The 15,616-nt window shown below is 45.8% G+C and overlaps 1 protein-coding gene across 8 annotated transcripts in view; it reads left to right on the top strand.

The window, feature by feature from the left end:
• The window catches only part of fnbp1a (formin binding protein 1a), a 51,444-nt gene that overhangs the window by 7,528 nt on the left and 28,300 nt on the right, over positions 1 to 15,616 (top strand). For 5 of the 8 annotated variants that reach the window (XM_085426696.1, XM_085426699.1, XM_085426697.1 and 2 more), the window contains exons 1-4: positions 9,066 to 9,309; positions 12,619 to 12,734; positions 13,052 to 13,102; positions 13,733 to 13,880. In XM_085426696.1, coding sequence (XP_085282822.1) covers positions 9,280 to 9,309; positions 12,619 to 12,734; positions 13,052 to 13,102; positions 13,733 to 13,880 — 345 coding nt within the window. In that variant the 5' untranslated portion in view covers positions 9,066 to 9,279. Of the gene's footprint in view, positions 1 to 9,065; positions 9,310 to 12,618; positions 12,735 to 13,051; positions 13,103 to 13,732; positions 13,881 to 15,616 lie in introns of those variants that run through there. The other 3 variants (XM_085426693.1, XM_085426694.1, XM_085426695.1) reach the window with 2 other exon arrangements.

The following is a 15,616-nucleotide window of genomic DNA, read 5'->3' on the forward strand; positions in this document are numbered from 1 at the left end:
GTTCATGAAGTAGTCCCAGCCGAGGACCCAAACGTACAGGTAAAGCAGAGGGGCTGATCGCGCGATATGGCAGTCTCGCTTCTGTTAGTCTGCCCCAGGGCAGCTGTGGCTACAACTGTGGTTTGCCTGCACCAGTGTGTGAATGTGAGAGGGAATGAATAGTGGAATTGTAAAGCGCTTTGGGTGCCTAGAAAAGCGCTATATAAATGCAATTCATTATTATAAACACCAGGAAATAGACCCAGCCCAAGATGCACAGAACGAAAACGAGCTGTGATGGTTGGGATGTCATCAGATGATTCAGTCTGAAGGATGATGACTATAATGATGAAGGTGCTGTGATGTGATTGTCAGCTGTGTCCTCCTGCCGCCCTTCATGCTCATTGGCTGTCGCAGAGTCAGAAGATCCGGGATGCCGGACACAAGATGGCGGCTGACCAGTAGCAGAGGAAGGTGAACAGGTGAGACGGAGGTCAGGTGATGTCCTTATGGTACTGGTCACTGTTATCAGTACAAAATGAACACATAACTACAGGGTATCGAACACATCTGGCAGGCAAGGAGGTGCCTCACTGATGGAGACGAAGAAGAGGAGCAGGAGACGGACAGATGGACACTGAAAGTAGAGTGATGACATCATCCTACTGTCGCCGTGGCAGCTGTCCACTTGGTTTAGTTCAAGACTTTTACTTTGAAAGGAGTAATTTCCTGTATCCTTGCTTAGAGGATGATGATGATGAAGAAGATTGGTTTTTGGTTTGAAATTAGGTTGTGCTTCCTGTTTGCGAGCTGCATGAATTCAAAATAAAAGTTTCGTGAGGTTTTCACATAGGGTCAGAGGCAATGCCTAAGCTTTGGTCTGAACACCTGAAAGATGTCCTCAGACTCGCTTTACGTTCATGAAATGATCGTCAGGTCCTCTACATAAGCAGCATTACCTCTGGAGCAGCAAATTCCATACCATAATTCACACACTGTCCATAGCAACATCAGCGTGACTGGGGAAAAGCTTCAGATCAGATGTTCATGAGGAGTGTGACGGGTTTAAACTTGAGGTGAGAACTCTAAATCACACCCTGATCTTTATGAACCGAGATCAGGTTCTATGCTGCTGCTTCATGATGGTTGTGGAGGAGGAGAATGTCAGCTGTGTGCTCCTTCTGAAAACCTTTTAAAGTGAAAGGACCAATCAGTTCCTTTATAATGAACTGATGGGTTTTTTCACTGAGGAAGGACAAAGCGGAAGGACTATTCAACTACAGACACAAACAGTCATGGGCACTCTGACCCCGCCCCCCCCCTGTCTGTGGTCAACTGCAGTGGTTTATCTGGGTGTTACTTTGTGTTTGTGTGTGTGCTAATTGAGCTTTCTACAGGAACTGGTACACGCTAACCATGTTCACATGTTTAGTTTCTTTAGATCTGTCAGATGATCGCAGCTCACTAACCTCCTTATCTTCATGTCTGTACGGCCCAGCCACCACGTCCAGCTTATCCACAGGACACCAAAGCGTTCCGAGGCCAGCCAGTGTAATCTCTCCGGCTTGTCCTGGGTCTACCCCAGGAGCCTCATTTCCTTGGGACATGCTTGAAACACCTCAGTCAGGAGGGACCCTGAAAACATCCTTGCCAGCAGAGATGGGTATCGATCTAGCAGGCCGCACCGCCTATCGAGCCGACAGGTCTGCGGACTCGGGTAAGAAGACTGGCGGGGGGCTGTGCATCTATATTAACAACCTTTGGTGCACGAACGTCACGGTAACGGAAAAACTGTGCAGTACAGAGGTAGAACTGTTGGTGTTAAAGTGCCGTCCATTCTATCTCCCTCGGGAATTTTCTGCCGTTTACATCTGCGCTGTTTACATTCCACCAGATGCTAATGCTAAGCTAGCGTTAGCACAATTGAGCAGCAGCATCAATAACAGCCTGGTAGCACACCCGGACAGTGTCTTTATTGCGGCTGGGGATTTTAACCACGCGGACCTGAAATCTGTACTTCACAATTTCCACCGTAATGTGAAGTGTGCTACCAGAGGAGATAGAACGTTGGACCAGGTGTACACCAACATGGCGAATGCGTACAGAGCCCAGGCTTATCCCCACCTGGGTCTGTCAGACCATCTCTCCCTTCTGCTACACCCAATATACACACAAAAGATCAAGAGCACTGGGATTACAACCAAAACCGTGAGAACATGGCCGCAGGACGCTATTCCGATGCTTCAGGACTGTTTCCACTGCACAGACTGGGATGTATTCAAGGTGCAGGACACTGACAATCGTGTCGCATTGGACAGTTACACCTCCACTGTCTTGGACTACATCTGTTTCTGTGTGGACAATGTAACAACTTGGAAACGATTCCGTGTGTTCCCTAATAATCCACCCTGGATGACACACGGAGTTCAACAACTTATTCGAACAAGGAACAACGCTTTCAAATCCGGGGACCAGGAGGCATACAGTGCTGCCAGGGCCAACCTGAGAAGAGGCATCAAGACTGCCAAGCAGCAGCACAGGAGGCGTATCGAGGCCAGGTTTGAGAACAACACAAACCCAAGGCAGGTCTGGGAGGGCATCAGGGCTATCACGGACTACAAAAGAAGAACACCATCACCCTCAGCCGACAGTTCTACTCTGGCTGAGGATCTAAATCTCTTTTATGCCCGTTTTGATAGGGAGAACACCGACCCTGTCCTGTCCCCTCTCCCCTCAACCGACCCTGCTCCGGTCCTGAGCACTCATGAGCTGAGGCGTGTGTTCCGGAGCATTAACACCAGGAAGGCGGCCGGGCCGGATGGAGTGCTGGGCCGGGTGCTAAAAGACTGTGCTGCGGACCTGGCGGACGTCTTCACCTCTATATATAACACCTCGTTGTCCTGTTCACTGGTACCATCCTGTTTCAAAGCAGCAACCATCGTTCCCATCCCAAAACAGTCAAATGTCACATGTCTGAACGATTTCAGACCTGTGGCACTCACCCCCATTCCCGCCAAATGCCTGGAGAGACTGGTCATTAAACACATCAGAGCTGCTTTTCCACCATCCCTGGACTCGCACCAGTTTGCATACAGGGAGAACCGGTCAACCGAGGATGCGATCGCCACAGTGCTGCACACATTACTGAAGCACTTGGAACACAGGAACACCTATGCACGGCTCCTCTTTGTAGACTACAGCTCGGCTTTTAATACCATCCGGCCATACAAACTCCGTCCCAAACTCCACCAACTGGGACTTAACTCCTCTCTGTGCAACTGGATTGTGGACTTCCTCACTAACCGTAGACAGAGTGTCAGAGTGGGTAAGAACACCTCTTCCACCCTTGTGGTCAACACCGGTGCCCCTCAGGGGTGTGTTCTGAGCCCTCTGCTATACACTCTCTTCACCCATGACTGTATTTCCTCCTGCGCGTCCAATCTCATTGTTAAGTTTGCAGATGACACTACAGTGCTCGGACTTATATCCAACAATGATGAGACAAACTATAGGACAGAGGTGCAACAACTAGAGTCATGGTGCCACGACAATAACTTGGTCTTAAACACCAAAAAGACCAAGGAGATCATTGTAGATTTCCGGAAGAGGGGTCATAACAACCATCTGCCTCTCTTCATTGGCAGTGAGGCGGTGGAGAGGGTGAGCAGTTTTAAATTCTTGGGGGTAACTGTGACCGAGGACCTGTCCTGGGGCAACCATATCACCTCAGTTGTACGGAAGGCCCAACAGCGCCTCTACTACCTGAGGAGACTGCGGAGCGCACACATTCCCAGATCTCTGATGTTGAACTTCTACAACTGTGCCATCAGCAGCGTTCTGACGTATGGATTTCTAGTGTGGTTCCCCAGCTGCACCAAGGCCGATCAGCAAGCACTCCAGCGGGTGGTGAAAGAAGCTGGCAGAATTATTGGAACAAGTCTGCCAGAGATCAGTAATATCTTCCCCACTCGCTGTCTGAGGAGGGTGCACAGTATCCTGCGGGACCAACATCACCCTGCGCGCCACCTTTTCCATCTGCTGCCCTCAGGGAGAAGGTACAGGTCTATACAGGCCAGAACATCCAGACTGGCCAACAGCCTGTATCCACAGGCTGTGAGGCTCCTGAACTCTCTGCCCCCCTCTCACGGACAATAACCATATCCAACTTCTTAATAGCAATGAACTGGTCTGCATTGGTGCATCATATCTTTATTCTCTTCCCCCTCCTGCCCCCCCCCCCCTCTTTCTTAAATAGATAACTATCATATCTGATATCATATCTCACAGTACAATAATATTGAATGGGTTGCATTGTTGTATTTTGTCATGTTTCTCAGGTCTTTGTCTGAATTTCTACGAACATTATTGCTAAGGATTGTCTTATTGCATTGGAGTCACACTGGGTTAAATATGTACACTTGGGTTTTAAGGGGTATTTATTATTTTCTTCTTTTTTTTTTTTTTTGGGTTGTATGGAAGCCCCAAACGCAATTTCATTGTTCTTGACAATGACAATAAATAAATAAATACTAAATACTAAATACTAATACTAATGGGTAATCTGATTACTTTTTCAAGTAATAAGTAATTGATTACAATTGCAAAAAAGTAATTAGATTACTGTTGTTTTCCCATAAGAAAACTGCGGGGTTTTTTTTCTCTTTTTCTTTTTATTGTGTCCTGTCTGGCACTGTAGCAATCAGAATTATTGTCTAAGGCCAAGAAAAATGCCCAACAGAATTAGTTTCCCAAGTGGGCCTTTTGCTATACTGGTCCAGTTGATTGTCATAGTTTATTTGATCTTTATTAGTTATTTTTATTCTAAGTTATTGTAATCAGGCCAGACTGGATGGAAAAGAAAAACAAGAATAAAAGTTCAGAAGAAAGTTAACCGAAGGAAAGGGAAAGAAAAAGGAGAAAAGAGATGGAGAGAAACGATAATGAAAATCTGCTTCATCACCTTTGTCTTTGTGTCTTTTTTGTTTTTCCTCTTTTTCTTTTCCTGGATCACCTTTTGAGAAAGAAAAAAGAAAACAAGCAGAAGAGAACAAGAGTAATAGAATAAACAACATCACAATGATATATGGGAATATGACAGTAAATACTAAATGTTAAACATTATTGTGCAGCACATAAGATCGACAGCACACAGTGTGCTTTGAGGTAGGAGCCAAAAAGGGTGTAGTTTGTGGGTGTGATCACCCGTGTGTACACCTGTGAGCATGGACGCGCTTGTTTTTAAAAGGTTCCTTCATGTAATGATCTGCTAGAGGGTGTGGGGGGGCCACAGCCCCGTCCTCCAGGGCATGAAGCAGGTATGGAGGAGATCAAAACTCCAGACATCCAGAGGCCCCCAGAACACAAGAGACCAAGGAAGACTAACAGAGGGGCAGCCGTGTTACTAAACGGTGATGTTGTTTGTGAGTGTCTCATGATGATGACGTCCAAACGTGCGACGTCCGTGGTAACAGACGCGTGCAGATCAACAATGGATAATATGGAGTGATGGAGAGAGTATGACCATGCAGCGTTTAAAGTGTGGAAGTAATCACATTACTTTGAGTTTGATTGTATAAAAAGTGACACAAACATTAGCGTCCGCTGTTCACTCTGCGTGGGAAGAAAACTTCTTTGTACAGCGAAAAAAAAAATTAAACTTCAAAACTGAGCGAGCAGCGAGCACGCTGCCAGGGGAATGTGACACTCACAGAGAAACTGTCACAACGGGACTGAACGGACTCACGCGCAGGCTCTAGGTCGTGAAAGCACAAGAGTCTTTATTATGATACACCAGGTGATTATTTACAAAAGTGAGGGGAAAGCCGGGCTCCGGGGGTCCACACACGAACGGGAAAGACGGCGATAGTCACACACACACACACACTCCGTCCACTCCTCACGCTCCTCTTCACACTCCAATCACTCGGGTAACACAGGGGTTGGTCCAGGGAATCTGTACACAGAGACACGAAGGGATTGTAAGGCAAATCACTGTGAAAACACTCTAGAAGTAATTGAGCTGGGGTTACACTGACGAGGGTCGGCAACGGTCCAGCAACGAGAAACACAGAGCTGCCATCTTATAAAGGAGCTGGAACACTCGTGATGAGCCACAGGTGCGTGGGCCAAGGGCAGGAGCCCACAGGTGAGCTCCGCCCAGGCAGAGGGAGGAGGGAAAGAGGGGAAGGGAGAGAGCAGGAACAAAAAAAGAATACAAAAACATATGTAGCCATATGTCTGTGAAGGTTCTCAGTCATCCAGGTCATCGTAGTCGAAGGAGCTTGCAAAGAAAAGCGTCTGGACTTCTTTAAGTTGCTTGAAGACGTTTCACCTCTCATCCGAGAAGCTTCTTCAGTTCTAAGGTCAAATGGTGGAGAGTCCCAGATATAAACCTAGTGGGAGTTTCCCCCCACAGAGGGACAAAAGGACCCCCTGATGATCCTCTAATCGCCTGAGCCAAGGTGGGAAACTGGGTGTGGGTCCCAATCAGCCAGAGTTTCGGGTGAGCTCATTGTGAAACCTGGCCCCACCTTATCATGCGAATTCCTGAGGTCAGATGGCCCAGGATGTGAGTGGGCGTTAAGGCGTCTGGGAGGGAACTCAAAACTGGATTATAGATGGCAGAGAGTTGGTGTCGTAAACCCCCGCCACTGTTCAAAGATGGTCGCTCACAGTGGACATAGATGCTTCTTTCACTCCTCTTTCAAACCATCTGTCCTCTCTGTCCAAAATGTGAACACTGGCATCCTCGAAAGAGTGTCCTTTATCCTTAAGATGCAGATGGACTGCTGAGTCTTGTCCTGTGGAGGTGGCTCTTCTGTGTTGTGCCATGCGCTTGTGAAGTGGCTGTTTGGTCTCTCCAATGTAGAGGTCTGGGCATTCCTCGCTGTACTGTACAGCATACACCTGCATCATCAGCAGTTTTGGCTTGCGTAAAAATTACCGTATCATCCGCATACATAATCGTGTCCACATTTTTGCACACATTAGGCAAGTCATTTACATAAAGTGAAAATAACAGGGGGCCTAGAATTGAACCCTGGGGGACACCTTGCGTACAGTAAAGGGTGACTTGCTATTCTTTATTTGCACGCATTGTTTTCTATCTGATAGATAAGACTGTATCCATTTAACAATGTGATTACTAAAGTTAAATGTCGACAGTCTAGACAAGAGCTTAAGATGATTCACAGTGTCGTACGCACGCTTGAAATCAAGAAAAACAGCCGCAACATAACTGCTCTTGTCTAAGTAAGACTTCACTCTCCGCAATCCGAATTGCATAGGGTGCAAACCCGGATTGGAGTCATTAAGATGTTTGATGATAGAGTTAGGAACCCACTTTTCTGCTATCTTTGAAAAGATAGGGAGTATGCTAATAGGTCAATAATTAGCAGGGTCTGTTTTATCACCCGATTTATAAATTGGTGTAACTTTTGCCACCTTCCAACTCAGAGGAACGACTGCCTGCGTGATTGATAAATTAATAAGATGGGTCACAGGCACCAAAAAACAAGATTTATAATGCTTCAAGAAATTGGTATCAAATCCAAACTCATCCCTTGCGTTAGAACTTCTTTTGGAGTTTGTACGTGCTGCTTTGTCTGTAGGGGCCACCGTAAATATACTTTTATTTATTCACTCCACATAAAATGTAATAAATAAATCATATAATACAAAAAACAACTATTCACAGTTCAACTTTTAACTATTTAAATTTTCAGCTTTTTCCTTTTAAGCAAATTTAAAGTGAAACAACACAAAACACCACAAACCACAACACAATTAAATATAAATTAAAATATGAAAACAAAAAGAAGATGCACATTCTCTGTCATATGGACCTGCATGAATAAACTTTCTGAATCCTTTATCATCTGCAACTGAAAATAGTTGTGGATTACTATACCTTTCTAATGTGATGTTGTTGTCCCTGGCTCTCTTTCTCTCTCTCTCCCTCCCGCTCTGTTCCTGTGCTACTGCGAGGGTAACTACTGCCCCGCCCCCCTCTACCCAGCACAAAGCACAAGGCTTGCGTGCAGAGTGAAGCGGGAAAAAAGGAGCGAGAGAGAGAGAGAAAGGGGAGGGGGGGGGGAGAGACAAAAACCACGGCTCCCAGTAAGGAGCCGGCTCGCGTCGTTCACTTCAACGAGCCGGCTCTAAGAGCCCTTTCGTTCGCGACCGACACATCACTACAAGACAGCGAGACCAAGACGAGACTAAGACCAAGACCACGTAAAAGTGGTCTCGAGACATCCAACTCTAAGTAATAGTAATAAATTACACAGCAAAAGTACATTCATGTAGTTGTAAAAAGCATGATAATATATCAAGTAATCCAAAGTATTCAGAATACATTACTCTTATTGAGTAACGTAATGGAATATGTTACAAAATACATTTTGGGCCATGTAATCTGCAATTTATAGTGGAGTACATGTTAAAAGTAACCTTCCCAACACTGTTTAATAGATCTCTCTGCTCTCTTCCACAGCATGTCTTTATCCTGTCTTCCTTCTCTCACCCCAACCAATCACAGCAGATGGCCCCGCCCCTCTCTGAGCCTGGTTCTGCCGGAGGTTTCTTCCTGTTAAAAGGAAGTTTTTCCTTCCCACTTTCGCCAAAGTGCTGCTCATAGGGGGTCATATGATTGTTGGGTTTTTCTCTCTATGTATTATTGTAGGGTCTACCTTACAATATAAAGTGCCTTGAGGGATTGTTGTTGTGATTTGGCGCTATATAAATAAAACTGTATTAAATAATTCTTCATTCTGCAAACCCAGCATGTGATTTGATCATGTGTGTGTGTGTTGTTTCCATTGGGTTTTGAGAGTTATAAACTTATTTTGGAAATCCTGCAGTCTGACCTCATCATGTGTTGCAAAAAATAACCTCTTCTCTAAAAGGAAGACATGACGTCATCAAACAGGAAGTATAGTTTAGTTATTGTAAGAAGAGCGCCCCTGCTGATCAAATATCACCATGAACATGTAACGTCAGCTGCAGGTAATTTCGTCACGCTTTGCTTTGTGCAGAGGCAGGGTGGGCCTGCTACTACGCATGCGCACAACTCTCGCAATCTGAGCATCTCCTCACTGATGACAAAGGGTGCTCCGGGGACGTGCTGCGCGTGACCGCGTTCTTTGCTTGCTCAGATGCAGCAGAGACATACAGGTGGAGGTGAGACTGACGGAGCTCCGTGTGTGTAGGTCGGTGAGGTGGAGGATGCGTGCCGTGGGCTGCAGCAGCTGATCACCGGTACCGAGACGAAGAGCGCGAGGAAGGACCAGAGGAAGAACCATGAGCTGCAACTGGGGCACCGAGCTGTGGGTATGTGCACGAGCCGCACCTGAGAGCTTCGCACCGGTAACCTGTAACCGTGTGTGTGTGTGTTTGTGTGTGTGTGCGCGCGCGCGCAGCCTCGTTCTTCTGTCTGCTCTGCCATAGCAACACGATGAATGACGACAGAAGCGCGAGCTACAACCTCCATGATGGTGCAGCACGCGACTCTTACACACACGTTTTTATATCATAGTGAGGACATCTAATTGACATAATGCTTTCCCAGCTGCTTCCCACCCTAAACATAACTCTGACGCTAAAACCACATCTTCAGTCTCAAAAATGTCTTCAAACTCGTGGGGACGGGTGCTTTGTCCCCGTGACTGTTGGCCCTCACAAAGATATGTAAACATAGTACACACACACACAGTCTAGACTCTAGAGAGGGTCCGGTCCTGATCCTTGGAGCAGATTCTGCTAGTGAGTTACCATGGTAACAGCATCTGTGAACCTAACCTGCTGACAGGTGTTCTGCCTCCCCTCCTGCTGCACCAGAAGCAGCCGACTGACCTTCTGTTTTATAAAGTGGCCTCAGTTCAGTTCAGTTCAGTTTTATTTACACAGCACCAAATCACAACAGCAGTCGCCTCAAGGTGCTTTATATTGTACAGTAGACCCTAAAATAATACATACAGAGAAAAGCCCAACAATCATATGACCCCCTATGAGCAGCACTTTGGCGACAGTGGGAAGAAAAGCCTCCCTTTTAACAGGAAGAAACCTCTGGCAGAACCAGGCTCAGAGAGGGGCGGGGCCATCTGCTGTGATTGGTTGGGGTGAGAGAAGGAAGACAGGATAAAGGCGTTGGTCGTGTCCAAATTCATGGGCTGCATCCTCCTGAGGACCCGGCCTTCGCGGTCTACGTGGGCCGGGTCCTCAGAAGGTCGGGTAGGCCGGAAGTAAACGGCTGGGGAAATTGGACGGTCTAGCCTTCTGATTAGCGTCACTGCTGTCTCTGTGGAGTTTAATAAACTCGGCCGACTGCTCCTTGCTATCTAAAATATAACAGGACACTGGTGTAAATTCTCGACCATCTCATACTTCTGTTTAATCAGATTTCTTTTTGACGTTTAGTCAGCTGTGTAAAAACCAAGGAGGAACCCACCCGGGGGATTAATAAAGTTTTATCTAATCTAATCTAATAACTTTAATCTCAGCCAAACTGATTTACTCATGAACAAATAAAACACTGAAAAAAGACCAACAATAACATTTTTAGGTTGTCTAAGTGACTTATATATTACGTTTAACCTGAGTAGCGAAGGTCCGCGGTGATCTGAAAATGATGTGCCGGGAGTTGTGACGTTCTCGGTGGCTTCAGTGACCCTCGAGCTCCCGGCTCGCTATGGAGCTGATGGGTAACAGACGTCTCCGAAAACGTCGAAGCGCTTTTGCAAATATGCGATATCTTGATAAACCGAGCAGATATTTGATGTTTACACAGCTACTTTCTCGCCTGAAAATATGTTAAAAGTTTATTTTGTGACCCAGAAAGATTAATAAGAGTAATTTTAAAACTTAGTAGCGGCCGCCATTGTTGGAAACTTTGGCTGGGCCGCGCTATGAATTCTGGGATATGGTAGGTCACAAAGGACACACCCGACTAGGGCTGGGTATCGTCACTGATTTCTAGAATCGATTCAATTCCAATTCACAAGGTCCCAAATCGATTCGATTTAAATCTGGGAAATTTTGACAGTCAGAAATATAATTCAGATCAGTACATTTACATATTTTTGTATCAATAAAAAGGAAGCTGACACACGCAAGACTTTATCACAGGTGTGAGCGTCACAGCAGATGCTTTTGTGTCAAAGTAGCTGAAGATAAAACGCAGAAAAACATGAAAGTGGTTTTCCTGGCCTGGGATTTTATAAAAATATTCTGCAGTATATCAAAAACGAAAGAAAATTATTAATCAACATATGAACATTACCTCTGAAGTTACAGCGGTTTTATTAGAGACATGGCGTTTTGCATTTTGAATAATTTTAAAAAGTTTAAATTTGTTCAGTATTGAACAGCAGAAATGAGGTTTTCTTTTCGGAAAATGTAAAAGGGAAAAAAACAGCAGCCGACAGCCTGTAAACAACAGTAGACTGGTGCGTAACAAGCAAGCGAATAATGAAGAAAGGGAAACTGATCTTGAAGTACAGAGAGAGAGAGAGAGCTGTGCATCGCGGTGGAAGCAAAACAGTAAAAGTCAGAGTGAATTCATGACGATGTTTATGTGAAGCGTTTGGATCTTCTTTTGCTGCTGGTTCGGTCAATATTGTTTGGAGAGACATCAAACTAACAGCTTTAGAATCAGCGCATAAAGGGCGTGAACACAAAGCGCCGACCCGCCGACAGATCAGAGTCAGCGAGCTGTCGGCTTTCAGCCCCGACCGTGAGAAAGGCGACATCTAACTGATTCTGATCCGCGGGTCGCGCTGTGTGTTTAAGGCTATGTGCAGAATTCGTGTACCTTCTCTCATTTACTGTCTTAACTGTTTGGTGGTTCTTGAAATTTTGTGAGATGTCACCTGAGATTCTGGCATTTTGGGCAAAATAAATTTATATTAAAAAATCGATTCAGGATTTTAATGAATCGATTTTACGTTATCCAAGCCAGAATCGATTTTAATCGATGAATCGATTATAAAAACCCACCCCTACACCCGACCCATCCTTCAAATTCGGGGAAAAGGAGGACGCATTAGTCGGCTGCATTCGGAGGAGTCTACGAATTTGGACAGCCTTCGGCGCGTCGCTGTGACGTAATCGGCCTACAAATGCGGCCTCGGGAGGATGCAGCCCATGAATTTGGACATGACCGTTGTGTGTGAGCTCACAGGATCAGGAAGTTCAGATTTGATGGTCCATGTTTGTTTTTCCCATTTCTTTGAGGGCCTGTGAGACCAAACTCACAACACTACTTGTTGGAGATTATGTATCGAAATTTCAGGAGTGGGACCACGCCTCCAAATATGCTCCTTCCGGTCCTCATCTGTACAGGTTCCCCCAGTTCTGCAAGCTGTCATTCTCGTTTACGTGCTCCTCCCCTTTTCAATTCTGTAACTTCTTCACTTCTGTTCAGTACGTGGGGATCTGCCGGGCCCGGGAGCCATCGCCAGTCCGCCTCAAAGCCTTCCCCAAACCGCAGCTCAGCTCATGCCCAAGCATCACCTTTACCTACTAAAACGCTGTCAAACATAAAATGAGGACGTGGGTCCAGCGAGTAAATTGTTATTTATGCTGTGCTTCAGGTGAGTGTCAGAGGTCAAAGGTCACACTAACATCAGTCTGCTGTTTCAGGATCAGTTTGATAACTTGGAGAAACACACGAGCTGGGGGATCGACTTCCTGGAGAGATACACTAAGTTTGTAAAAGAGCGCGCCGACATTGAGCTGAGCTACGCCAAACAGATCAGGTATAGTCCTTAAACCAAGACCTGAACCATCACGACCATGTAAAACTCCTGGAAAACCTGAATTTAGTTTGTCACATTTGTTAAAGTCAAACTGTGAGGAGGTTTGGAGACAACTCTTTAAACTCCTTCAAATAAATAACAATACCTGATCAGTCAGTTTATCATTAGTACCTGGATTTACTCACAGTGCAGATGATGTGTGTGTAAAACTGATTACCTGAGTGTTACCTTAATGTCTCATTTCAATAAAACCCGAAACCCCAAAAGTCTGTACTACCTGTGTGTCTCACCTGTGTGTGTCACCTGTGTGTCTCCAGAAGTTTGTCGAAGAAGTACCACCCCAAGAGGAACAGAGAAGATGAGAGCAGGTGAGTCTTTACCTGTTTGTACCGAGTTCACCCACGAGTCAAACTTCGTAGTACGGGTCAGTCAGGAACGCTGCAGAAAACCGCAGCTTTGGCAAATACACGATCGCGTTGTGTGAAATCGCAGTTTTGATCAGAAAATGCTGGTTCAGATGTTTCTGCTTGCAATGAAAACACTTGCACTTTGCTGAGCGTGCTCCCTGAGGAGTGGTCGATCGGCCCATACTGCCTACAGTAAATGGACTCACTCCCGGAGTCTCTTCAGAACCTCTTCAGAAATTTGTAGGCACAGGCAAGGGGCGGAGGTGTCCCCTGCCTGCAGAGGGTGGTAGCCATAGATTGGAGGGTTCTGTGGTCGCCGCATCTCTGCTTGTTAGTCCTGCTGGCATCATCAGGCACCGACCTCCACCTCACATTGACTGACTCGAGGTTAAAGTCGGCACCTGCAACTCTGAGGAAATGGTTGTCAGCTGGACACGGGTGCAGTGCTCGGTCTGGGTCAGGTTTGAGTTCCGGTGGAGAGTGACGCGCATGCACCATCAAACTACGGCCGCGCGCTTTGACCGTGAGGTGAAAATGTGCTTCCTGTGAAGTGTGTGTGAGCTGAGCTGGCCAGCCGACTGGTTGTTTCAGGTACACCTGGCTTGTGGCGTTTGCGGCGACTCTGCAGCAGCTGAACGAACTCGCCATCCAGAGAGAAGATCTTGCTGAAAACCTGAACGCACAAATTGTCTGCGAGCTGACACGATACACTCAGGAGCTGAAGACTGAGAGGAAGTCTGTGAGTGCGCACGCACACACACACACACACACACACACACACACACACACACACACACACACACACACACACACACACACACACACACTCGTCAAGTCCAGTGGGTTTATTGTCACAGTGGTACAGTACACAGTGAAGCAGCTTCCACATCACTCTACCCACTGCAGCGTGTGTATACATGTTGATGATCATGTGACCTGTGTCTGTGATTTTCATCAGAAGGTTCAAACAAACTAAAATAGAAATAAACTCTAGGAAGTAAAATTTGATTCACTTTGATTTACTTTAAGTCAAAGTGAGAGCTGATGATGAGGATGATTTCTTCAAACCAACAATGTGTCTGAGGGAAATATTGACACTGGTATTCAGTGACTGATTTACTGTTTGATTATTGCAGTCTGGACTGGAATCAGGCCCATGGTCACCAGGGTTGGCCACGTCCACACTGTGGCTCTGCAGGATGTATGTTGTCTCCTAAGCCGTACACAGAGCAGTGATGATGCTCTGTCCGTGAACGTGCCCGACCGTGTTTTTATGCACCAAAGTTATTGCGATGCATTGCTAGTGACATTGTGAGTTCTGACATCCAAGTTCCAGGTATCGTGTCATAAGCCTGCCCTCTCTGCTGCTCAGCAGAATGTGGCGGTTTGAAGGAAGCGTGCTGCCCAAAGCTGAACATCAGACACATCTGCTCAGTTACCCAGCTCCCAGCTGCTCTGCCACATGGAGCCCACACATCACCCCACATTTGGCAACGTGTGGTGAGCATGGCTGAGGCATGCTCTGACATAGTCCCGTCATTCCGAGAGCTGCAGATGTGCCACATGTGGGCCAAACTTATGTCACTTCCTGGTCAGAAACTCGTCCTTAACCCTCTCTCACCCTGATGGCACTTAAATGTGCGACAATGCCAATAACACAGATGTAGGAGTGGGACTCGATTAAAAAAAATTATCTAATTAATTAGAGGCTTTGTAATTAATTAATCTCGATTAATCACATTTAATTGCACAAGAACATTTGACCCAAAACACAAATGTTTTTTTTTTATTTAAAGGGTTTTAATGGGCGACAGAATGAATTAATAGATATGGACATGAATATTATAAAGTCAAGCTCTTTTAATTTATGGAAAAAAACATTTAAACTGCATGTCAGTCCTAGCAACGCACTTCCTTCTTCTGTGTGCATCAGTGTAATCGGTATACCAGCAAATCGTGCATTGACAAAAGTTCCCCTTGGAAGGCAAAGTGCAATTAAATGTCTTATTTTTTTAAAATTAATTAATCGCAATTAACGCGTTAAATTCTCACCCCTAAATTAAAGATGAAGTTACCATAGTAACTTAGTCACACTAACATAGCTGATTTATGAAGTTCTCTTTAAAATAAAAGACATTAGGCACAGACTAATAAGCTGGACTTCCTCTTCCTGGGGAAAGTGCACGTAACACTTTCCACCCCCCAACCCCATTGTCCTTTATTGGATACGTCTGCAGCAGGAGCCAGTTACACCAGGCTGATCCTTCCGTCCACCAATCACATCCGAGCCCCTGGACAGGTGAATTGGCATATGCAAATTCAGAGATCACGAATAAACAACACACAGCAGCATTTTGGATTAACTGCAAATGGAAGAAAGCAGTCTTACATATTTGTTTAATATGTGCATTGAAGGACATGTCCTGGTCAAAAATGACTCCAAGGTTCCTCACAGCGTTACTGGAGGCTGAGGTA

Source organism: Rhamphochromis longiceps, linkage group LG12, assembly GCF_057381845.1.
Source record: "Rhamphochromis longiceps isolate RC_006_pf linkage group LG12, R_longiceps_female_GT1.1, whole genome shotgun sequence".
NCBI classification, from domain to species: Eukaryota; Metazoa; Chordata; class Actinopteri; order Cichliformes; family Cichlidae; genus Rhamphochromis; species Rhamphochromis longiceps.